General features: G+C 56.5%; 1 protein-coding gene across 1 annotated transcript; it reads right to left on the bottom strand.

The window, feature by feature from the left end:
- Positions 1-4,559: 4,559 nt before the first annotated feature.
- Positions 4,560-10,237, bottom strand: LOC134564195 (B-cell differentiation antigen CD72-like). Its single transcript, XM_063422903.1, has 6 exons — positions 9,985-10,237; positions 9,795-9,893; positions 8,961-9,275; positions 8,683-8,831; positions 8,404-8,480; positions 4,560-8,078 (listed from the first exon to the last, which is right to left on the bottom strand). Exons 1-6 carry the CDS (start codon positions 10,235-10,237, stop codon positions 7,934-7,936), a joined length of 1,038 nt encoding a protein of 345 aa, XP_063278973.1. The 3' UTR covers positions 4,560-7,933.

Genomic DNA, 10,237 nt, shown 5'->3' with positions numbered 1-10,237 from the left:
GTGTGCGGTTCCCTCCTGCTGGCATGCCGGGATGCTGGCCTCAACAGGGCTGTCCCTTGCCCCAAGTGTCTGGCAGCCGCACAACCCCCCCGAACTTTTGTCCCAGGTGGTGCCTCTGGGGACGCCACCAGGAAGTGACACTTTCCATTTTGCATCACACCCGTCTGAAAAGCTGGGGTGGGAAAGGGTGCCACTGCCCCTGTGGGCTGCAGAGCAGGAGACCAAGGAAGGGATGGAAGAGGGTGTCATGTACGCTGACCTGCGCTTTCCCCCCACACCAGGTAATGGTCCCCCAATTCTCCCAGTGGGTTCCCTGCCCTGCTGCAGCCCCTTGCATTCCCCAGAAATGTCCTCCCAGACCTGTTCCCCCCACTCCCTCTCCTCCTCTCTAAACAGCTCCTCTCCAGCCCTGTTGCAGACTGCCTGCTCTCAGGGTGGGAGGCTGGAGGGGCTCAAGGGCAGGGAATGCCCACTGCACCCCCATGCCACAGCACAGACATTTCACTCACTGCTCTTCTCCCTGCAAAGCATTGCGTGCAGGGAGATAATTTCTAGGACAATCTAGCTGCTGCAAATGGTCTCTCCCCCACTTCTCTCAGCCTCCCCCACTGTCTTCTGACATCCTACCCGGGATTCACAGACATTTCCTGCTCAAGGTTCCTCACTGCTTGCTCCAAATCCCCTGCTCCCCAGTCTATGTTAATGCCTTTTCTCAGCTCCTCAGCATCGAGCGCGCCTGCCCTGGTGCTGGGCAGCCCTCAGCCTGGGTCTCCTCTCCCTGATGCTCCTGCTGGCACAAATCATCCTTGTCAGCCTTAGTTTCCACTGTAAGTACCAGCCATCCCGTGCCCAATGTCAGGGCTGGGGGTCCTACAGTCAGGACTGGTCTGGGGTCCTGGGGTCAGGGAGGGCACCACAGCACTTGTGTACCAACAGTCTGAGCTGCAGCTTTGCCGTGGAGCTGGGTCCTTCTGCTTGGGGCTGAGGGCATGGAGAGTTCCGGTGCAGGCAGGAAAATGGGTGAGGCAAGACACCACGTACGTGACTGGAAAAGGAAGCTGAGGTGACAGTGTGGGCTTGGGGAAAGCCACTCCATTACATGGCAGTAAACGAAAGGTAGGAGGGAGAGCACTGATATTAACATGAAAGACAGCAGCACTTCCCCCAAAAGCCTGTTGTGTGGAGGGCTCCCGAGCTCAGCAAAATCTGCAAGGACCTCGGCAGGCTTGGTGTACCTAAAGCAGGGACACCTCACCCACCACCATGAGTCTGCCCTGTGGGAGAGGACACTGGGTGCTGCTGGGAGCAGGAGCCCAGAGTTGCTGGGACACACCTGTGCTCTTCTGCCGTAGATTTACTGCAACAACAAACAAGTTGCACACACAGTGTCTCGAGTATAGAAGAGAGCCCGAGCTATGGGAAACAGACACTAGAAGGTAAGAGAGCCTGGTGGGCTCCTGGATAAGGTTTGGAGAGGACCTTACTGCTTCTTTCAAGCAGCAGGATCTGTCCATACTCGAGGATGTTTCCCTGAGCTCTATCCCTACATATTCTTTCACCTTTACTGCCTGTCCTCCGGTTTGTGGCATGGAGAGCTGCCCCAGAACTGCTGAACAGGCTGAACTGCTGGGACCCCTTTAGAAGAGATGACCCCAGATGGCTCAGTGTTACCTGGGCACACCACCAGCACCAGGCTCATGGATGCCACCAGCATCCCCGTGCTAGGTGACATCAGCTTCTGGTGCAGCTGAAACCTTAAGTGATTTCCCAGCACTTTGGAAATTGTTTGTATCACCTCCCCAAGCCTGCAGCTCCGTACCCTGCTCAATGCCAGCACATTCCTGTAACTAGCCCCTCTTCCCAGGGCTTTGGGACTGGGGGGTTGGAGCTGGGCTCCCAAGTGAGGGCAAGTGCAAAGTGGTTTCTGTGGGGCAGACATATGAACACCGGGTTGGTTGGTGCCCTGACTGCCTGCTGGCACTCCTGGTCCTGTGATCTGGTGGTTGGTGGCAGCCTCTGCCAGCTGCCCTGTCCCACCTGCTGTGTTTCTGGTGTGCAGGGCAATGCCAGTTTTGCCCAGTTGGCTGGCTCTGGGATGCAGGGCAGTGCTACTACTTCTCCTCTACCAAAAAGAGCTGGGAGCAGAGCAGAGAGGATTGCTGCTCCAGAGGGGCACAGCTGGTCACCATCCAAGCCAACACCACCCTGGTGAGTGCACCCAGCCTGGCCTGTCCACCTCCCTGAGAGCATTGGGCTGTCCTGGTGACTACCTCATGGTCCCTCAGCAGTCACCCACGCACAGCATTGTCTCAGCTCCCGGGCCCATATGCCCAAAGCCTAGCAAAGCCTCCAGGCAGGGAGCTGGCAGTGCTGTGCCCATACAGCACACCCCCATCACTGTGTGGCTGGGCTGCATGTCCCCCCAGGGGACTCATGTGGGTCCTCTCCTGTGCTAGGCTTTCCTGTTGCGCACAGCTAACGCGGATGCCTTTCATGTGGGGCTGAAGCAGGATGGCTTCAGGTCTGACTGGAAGTGGCTGGATGGCACAACACTGGAAGGGTGAGGCTATCAGCTTGTTCCCAGATAGGTGTCCAGCATCAGGGCTCGGGGTGGTGACGGGAACTGGCATGCAGGGATGTGACCGTATTTTGGCTGCCTCTTTTCTTCCCGGGACTGCATTGGGGCATTTCAAGCAAGGGCATTTTTAGTAGGGGCCTGACTCTGGTGCCCACACTCTGCCTGGGTGAGGGGCTGCAGAGGATCCTGCAAAAGCAGGGTCCCAGTTTGGTTTGTGCTGAACCGTGCTAGGATTGTCCTGGGGTAGTTAGTGAGTGATGGGGCTGGGGGCATCAGGGTATGTGGCCTAATGGAGGAAGCTGGCAGGAGACTGTGTTCCATGGGGAGGGTGAACTTTGCCCCCACAGCATCCCTGTGCAATGTCTGGTCCCTGGCTGCAGGAGCTGCTGATGGGACACCCTCAGTTCTTCCTGCCCATCCCATCTCAGCCCACTCTCTCCCTTGCAGGATCTTCCCAATCCAGCACTACACCAGGTCTTCCCAGGCCTGTGGTAGGCTGTCAGGTTTGGGACTTTTAGGTGGTGCATGCACGGAAGCCCTCAGATGGGTCTGCAAGCAGAGTTCAGCCACCCTGCAGTGGATCCAGTCCTCGCCTCCTGCCTTCCTCTGGGGAAACACCACCTACAGCTGTGTGAGGCCCTGATGGCTGTGGTGACCCCCAGCCTGTGCCACCACCCTGTTCCCTGCCTGATCCCAGTGCATGGGCGTTCCCGGGCTCCGCTGTCTCCTGGCCCAGACCTCTTCACCCTCCGGAGCTCTGCACTTTGCCAATAAATTCTGCCAATAACTGCAGCTGGCTTTGGGGTATGGGGGTGGTAGGATGGAGGTGCATCCTCCAGTTCTCAGACTTGGTTGCATCACTGACAAGTGGGAAATTGCATCTGCTGCTCTATGGCCAGGAGCCAGCACCGAGCCAGCAGCAATCCAAGCATCCCCATGACTCCCCATGAAGCAGCTCCTGTGCAGGCTGGCACAGGTCCCATGAAAGCTCTGGGCTTTCTGATTGTGGTGGTTGCCTGGGGCTTTTGCTTGTTGTGGCATGCTGCTGAGAGGTGATCCTTTGCCTCTGCAGTCCCATGGAAGACCTGGGCTGGGCAGCAGCTTTTGTGCTGGTGCCTGCCCAGTCTGAGGAGGTTTCAGCAAACATCTTCACTTTGTTTTGAAGCTGGGTGATGTGTGAGAGCTTAAAAGGCCTGCTGGGGCTTGATTTGGAGTTGTTTGGTCCCAGACGCTGTTCTGGTTTCGGTACAGACCACTGAGTTGTTCCAGCAGCCTGCAGCTCTGGCACAGACCTTGCTGGGACTCCTTTCCAGCATATGCAAAAGACTAAGCCCCCACAGCCAGTGCTCCCTGTCAGCCTGAGCAGGGCTGGGAGGTGGAAGGGGATGCATGGGGAACTGTAGCCCTGTACCCATGGGCTTGGGCTCTTCACAGCCTGGAGACCTGGATGCAGAGCATGCTGCACAGCAGAGTTCATTCACCACCCCCGCCCCCCCAAATGAGAGCATATGCAGGAAAAAAAAAACCCTTTTTGCAAATAAAGTGACTACTTCTGCTTTTCTGCATATGAAGATGTGTCTCCACACAGTATGGTCTTAGCCACCCTCTGCCACCTGACCACGATGGAGAGGGACAGGAGTGGGTTCCTGGACTCCTGCTGCCCAGCCACCTGCACGGCCCGGAGTGTGGCTACACTGGCCTGCAGTTTTCTGAGCCCCTGCTCGCTGCCCCCATGTGCCCTGCAGATGAGGATGGCATTCACTACAAGAACCTGCTGCTGGGGCTGGTGCTGACAGTGGCCAGCCTGGGTGAGAACCTAGCTGCATTCACTGCCACAGGGATACCCCAGCACAGGGTGAGCACTGGGTGATGGCAGTGAGACCATAGGGGGATGCCCATGGGCACTCATCTTGTCACAGGTTTTCCTTGGAAGAGTCTCAGATGTCTTGTTCCACAAAGCGATTTATTCACAGCACAATAACACAGAAATAGCTCGAGATGGTTCCTTTGAGGAGGGATGCCCAACAAAGGAACCCCATGGCTTTTATCCCCTCAATGTCTGCTTGTACTCAAGCCTTGCTCCTCCTCCTCAGTTCTCTTCTCCTGCCTCCTCTCTGTGTCCATCCACCTTGCTTTTGTCACCCATCTCCACCATTATCCAAAAGGTCAGCAATTCCTATCTCCTGCTGTGTCTCTCAGTGTCCATATATCTGTCTGGCACCATTCATCTTCCTGCCCTTTGCTATCCCAAAGGTTGGCAGTTCATAGCCCCTTGCCTCGGGCTCCCTCCCAGAGCTCAATCTGCACTTTTCTCCATCTCTCTCTGTGCCTTGCAAGCCCAGCCACCTGGAGCAGAAGTATTCCTCAACAAGGGGACAGCTGTACCAGCCTTCCAGCTCTCCTCTGCTGCCTTCCACGCAGGGTGGTTTGGTGAAGGTAGGTAAGATTGGTGTCCCTTTGAGGATTCTGTTAGTTTTCCTGGCTGCCCCTTGCCTCTGCCACTATTTCCTGCTGGCTCCTGTCTTGCCCTTTCTTATCCCTATGCCACCTGTCCAGAGCTGAGCTTTGTTCTGCCTCCTTGATACCAGGAAGAAGTTGTAGCACACCTCATGGGCATGTGACCGTCCAGTACGGATGGGGAAAGCCAGGCAGGATTTACCAAGGACAGGTGATGCCTGTCTGGCCTGCCTGCTGCTGTGGGAACAATGGGCTGTGGATAGGGGGAGAGCAATGGGGGACATTTACCATTAACCTTTGAGATCTGGGACATGGTTTTCCATGGTCTCCTCATTGGCAAAGTGGGGATATATGAGGTCAGAAGAGGAGAAGAGGGTGAGTGGAAAACCTGAATGGTGTGAGGGCTGCAGTGGGTGTCAGGAATGCTCTCGTTCCCTTGGCAATAGCTGAAAGGTCAATCCCGGGGTTTATACTCCTTGGAGCCTTCATCAGTGCGCTGGATGATGGGTAGGGAGTGGCCTCAGGCAGCTGGAGGGCAGTACCAAACCAGTAGTGTGTATACTGGAGGGCAGGACTGGGGTACAGAGAGGCCTGAGAAATGGTTTGATGGGAGCCTGCTGATATTGGAGTGGGTAAAAGTGCAAATCCTGCAGCTGGGAAGGAAGGAGAAGCCACACATCAAGATGGGCAAGTAAGCAGTGATGCTGAACCAGCCTAAGGAAATCAGGAATCAGAGGCTGGATGGGGTCTGCAGAGTGTCCTTGTAGTGGCAACTACAACACTGTGAGCAGTAGAGGCTGGAGCTCAGGGCATTAGGAGCAGGGAGGACATCTGGAGTCTCCAGGACAAGCCAGACACAGCAAGTCTTTGTTTTGCACGATAGCCAACACTGTAGAGGAACTGCAGTCCTGTCCCAGCCTTGCCATGCTAATAGGCTGGCTCCATCAGCCTCCTTCTATGGAAGTTGTCCTAGGAACTGCCCTCTCAGTCTGAAGCCATTCCCCCTTGTGCTTTTGCCACAAGCCCTTGTGTAAAGTCTCCAGCTTTCTTGTAGCCCCTTTTGGTACTGGAAGGCCACAGTACGTTTTCTCTGAAGCCTTCTCTTCTCCAGGCTGAACAATACCAATTCTCCTCACTGCAGAGGTGCTCCATCCCTTTGATAATCTTGATGGCCTCCTCTGGGCTCTCTCCAGCAGGTCCCTGTCCTTCCCATGCTGGGATCCCAGCTCTGGATGCAGAGCTCCAGCTGGGTCTCAGCAGAGCAGAGCAGAGGGGCAGAATCCCCTCCCTCCCCTCCTGCCCACGGGGCTCTGGATGCAGCCCAGGACACGTTTGGCTCTCTGGGCTGTGAGTGCCATGGCCGGGGCATGTCCAGCCCCTCACCCAGCAGCACCCCCAAGTCCTTGTGGGCAGGGCTGCTCCATCTGTTCATGGCCAGCCTGTGCTGATGCTGGGGACTGTCCCAACCCAGGTGCAGCACCAGCACTTGGCCTTGTTAAATCTCATGATGTTGCCATGGGCCACTCCTCGAGCTTGTCCAGGTCCCTCTGGATGGCATCCCATCCTTTGTGTGTATCCTCACACCTCAGCTTGGTGTCATCTGCAAACTTGGTGAGGTTGCAGTTGGTCCCGCTCTTCATGTTGTTGACAAAAGTACTAAATAACTTTCGTCCCAAGATGTATCCCTGAGGGCCAAGATTATCAGTCCACATCAGGACACTAAGCCATTGACCATTATCTTCTGGATGCAGCTGTCCAACCTTATCCACTGAACAGTTCACCCACTGAATCCATTTCTCTCAGATTTAGAGGGGGACTGTGTTGAAGGCTTTACAGAAGTCCAGACAGAACACCTGTGTAGCTCCATTGTAGAAGGGCACTGTGTTGGTTGGGCACAACTTGCGGTGAAGCCTTGCTGCCTGTCTCAAATCCATCTTAGCAAAATGGTTGCAAACACATTCCCCTCTCTGCAGAGACACTGAATGAGAGAGAGGGTTATCACTGCTTCTGGACTGCCCCACACACCCCAGCTGGGTCCTGGACAGGGGTCTCTCATCACCCTCCTTTGGCAGATAAAGTCTCACCACATTCTTAGGGATCTTTCCCCCTTGGTGGCAGGGGTCTCCCCCTTTCCCCATGTTCCCAAGTCTCTCCAGTGCTCCTTCCTCTCTCCCACTGTCTTATCAGTGCACCTCCATTTTTTCAGGACGCCCCTCATTTGCAGTTCCACTGCACCCCTTTCTTTCCATAGTCTCAGGATTTCCACATTCACCACCCACAGTCTTAGGGCTCTTCATTGCTCTTGCTTTGCTCCCATGGTTTCAGAGTTTCCTCATTCATCCACCATGTTTTCAAAGTTCCCCAGAACTCCCCCACATCCTATGTGGTCTCAGGGCTTCCAAGCATTTTCTGATGCTGATGGCACCACTGTCAGCACCTTTTTCAGGCAGGACCCAGCCCAAAGCCCTGGGCAGGTGATGAAGGCAGAAAAAAGGGCAAGATGAGAGCTGTCAATCCACAGGTGTCCCACAAATGGACAGGTTGAGGACATCAGTGTGTCACCTTCCAGCTCCAAAAAGATGTGAAAGGCAAATCCTGCACCCCTGGCAGCCTTGGGGCAACAAAGAAGGTGGGAGCTGAGCTGTGCACTGGGGACCTGGGCTCAGAGTTGCACTGACCAAGGCACATAGGGACATGCAGTACAAAGCAGTATAATATGTGTATGCATGAGTGTGGGAGAATAAAGTCTGTTTTCCATAATCCTTGCTTTAAAATAGAGATACGTTTTCCCAGCAGTTTTGCAATGCAAATGAGGCAAAGTGTGCACAGGGAACAGGATCTCAGGGTGCAACCCCAGGTCCTGTTCCTGAGTCCAGTGATGGAGGGGGGTGGCAGCAGTTAGTCCTTGGCCAGAAAAGGAGGTGGGGTCTCAGATGCACTGTTCAGCTTTGGGGATTTCTCGCAGATCCACAGGAAGAGATTCCCACACGATTTCTTCCACAATTCCCCATTAACTACTGACCAGCAGTCTGAATTATGGCGTCTGCTAGGAAAGAGGGAACATCTTAGGGCAGCAGTGACAACCTCCTCACCCTGGATACCACTTCCCATAGATCCCAGTGCTGCTGGGACAGGCAAGGCAGCTGGCACAGAGGTCAGCCTGAGGAAGTGTCACATTCCTCCTCCTGCTCTTCTTTGCCACTTGGATATTTGGCACCACATCCCACAGCTTGGCTCTCCCTCACCCCCTCCCTTGGGGCACTGCTCATAGGACCATCACCCCTTTTATTGAAGGGTGTCACAGGGGCAAAACACCTTTTTAGTATGGCAAAAGCAAAGGTTCTTGTGCCAAGGACTTTTGCACTTACGAGGGGTATGAGTGGTCCATCCACACATATCTCCTTGCTCCAATCCAGTAGCTTGCATTAGATGCATGCACAAAATGCTAGGGGGAAGAGAAGCTGTCAACCGAGTTCATGACCTGCACTTGCCAGGTGCCCAGGAACCCCAGGGCTGGCTGTGCTTCTCCCCTCACACTGCCAGGATGGGAACCACCCTGCCACCTCCACAGATACTGCTGCAGCTGGCCCCATGGGGCTCTGCCCAGCCCCACCCCCCTTGGGGTACCACAACCCCCCGCTCTGTACCGGCACTGTCAATGATGCCCCATTCTCATGGACCAGCAGTAGAGCAGATTTCCCTGTACAGTCTTGCTGGCTCTCCTGCCAGGTCTTCTTTGTCACCGAGATGTAGAGACACTTGCTCCTGAAGAGCACCCAGCCCCTGGGGCAGCAGTCTGCGGGCAGGGGCACAGCTCAGGTGCTCATCCTTCTACAGATGCTTGGGGAGCTCAGCCTGGCTGAGTTCAGGCCCCGCATCTTTGCAGAAGCAACACCACCTGTGCCCCAACCCCATCAGGCTCTACCTGTGTTCACGCAGGCACGCAGGCTGCTCACAGTGCTCTCACTGGTGCTGAGCTTCCCCTGCACCACCTGCATCTCCTCCTGCAACACAGCCAGCTCCTGCTGGGTATGTCCCAGGGCAGCATTCCTGCTTTCCAGCTCCTTCTGGGTGATGTTACCCTTGTGCCATGCTTGCTGCAGCTCCTCTCTGGCCCGTGCCAGCTCCTGCTGTGTCTGCTCCAGGCTCTGCTCCCGTGCCCTCAGCGCCTGTGACAGGCGGCCCTGCTCGGCCGTGTGCTCACGGGTTGTGTCCTGCAGGCTGCGGGTGACCTGCCAGTCTGGGGACAGGGCAGGTGAGCTAGACATGGGCATGGGACATGGCTCTTGAAAGGGAGAGTACGATAAGAGTATCTGGCTGTGGGAGATGATCCTGGGGGTGCCAGTGGGAAGGGAATGGAAGCCCCAATTGTGGTAAGTGGAGGGGAGACATCAGAAGGCAGTGTGAGACAGGAGAAGTCAAGGAGAGTCAATGAGAAGGCTGTGGAAGGCAGTGGGAGGCGGTGGGAGGGATTGGCAGGTAATGGGAAGACGGCACAAGACCATGGGAAGGGGTGGGTGGCAGTGGGAAGACAATGGAAAGCAGTGGAAGGCAGTGGAAAAGACAGGGGGAGACCAAGGGGAGAAGTGTTAGGCAATGGTGGGCAGTGGGAAAGGCAGTGGGAGGCAGCTCGTGGTGGTCACGCAAGAGCCCCGGACCCCAGCCCCAGGCGCCCTCCTGCCCGACAGCACCCCGCAGCCTCTCCCAGCCCGAAGCCCGCTCCTGGTGCCGCCCCCCCCCCGCGCAGTCACCGACTCACAGCAAGCCCCCAGGGCCACGACGGCCACCACCAGCAGCAGCAGAAGCAGGCTGGCTGCCAGCAGCGCTTTGGGGACGCGCCATCGCCGGGTCCAGCGCCCTGCAAGAGAGGAGCGCCCGCAGGCATCACCCCGCGGTCCCCTGCCACCACCCTGCGCCGGGACGTCCCCGCCGCGGCTGCCGGGTCCCACCTGGGCTGGGCTCTGCTATCACCGGCCCCAGCGGCACGTTCTCGTAGGGACTGTCATCGTCGTCGGGGACGGCGGATGAGGGGCCAGCGGCAAACTTCAGGTCGGCGTAGACCACACTCTGTGCCATGCCCCGGGCGGCCCCGATGGCCCTGCGGGCTCTGCCCCGCATCAAGGGGAAAACGCAGCTGGTTTCTGCAGAGGCGGAAGTGTGCTCGGGTGTGGTGGAGGGGAAAGTACAGGCATGTCCTGCCAT

This window comes from Prinia subflava, chromosome Z (genome assembly GCF_021018805.1).
Source record: "Prinia subflava isolate CZ2003 ecotype Zambia chromosome Z, Cam_Psub_1.2, whole genome shotgun sequence".
Lineage (NCBI taxonomy): Eukaryota > Metazoa > Chordata > Aves > Passeriformes > Cisticolidae > Prinia > Prinia subflava.
Note: the sequence above shows the minus strand (reverse complement) of the source record. Positions and strands in the feature narration are given on the sequence as shown.

What these genes read in the sequence shown, in the direction of transcription:
- LOC134564195 (XM_063422903.1), bottom strand. Translation starts at nt 10,237, where the DNA reads ATGGCAGGACATGCCTGTACTTTCCCCTCCACCACACCCGAGCACACT. An exon ending in GATAGCAGAGCCCAGCCCAG is followed by an intron (nt 9,894 to 9,984) that starts GTGGGACCCGGC and finishes CCTCTCTTGCAG; the next exon opens with GGCGCTGGACCCGGCGATGG. An exon ending in CGTGGCCCTGGGGGCTTGCT is followed by an intron (nt 9,276 to 9,794) that starts GTGAGTCGGTGA and finishes CCCTGTCCCCAG; the next exon opens with ACTGGCAGGTCACCCGCAGC.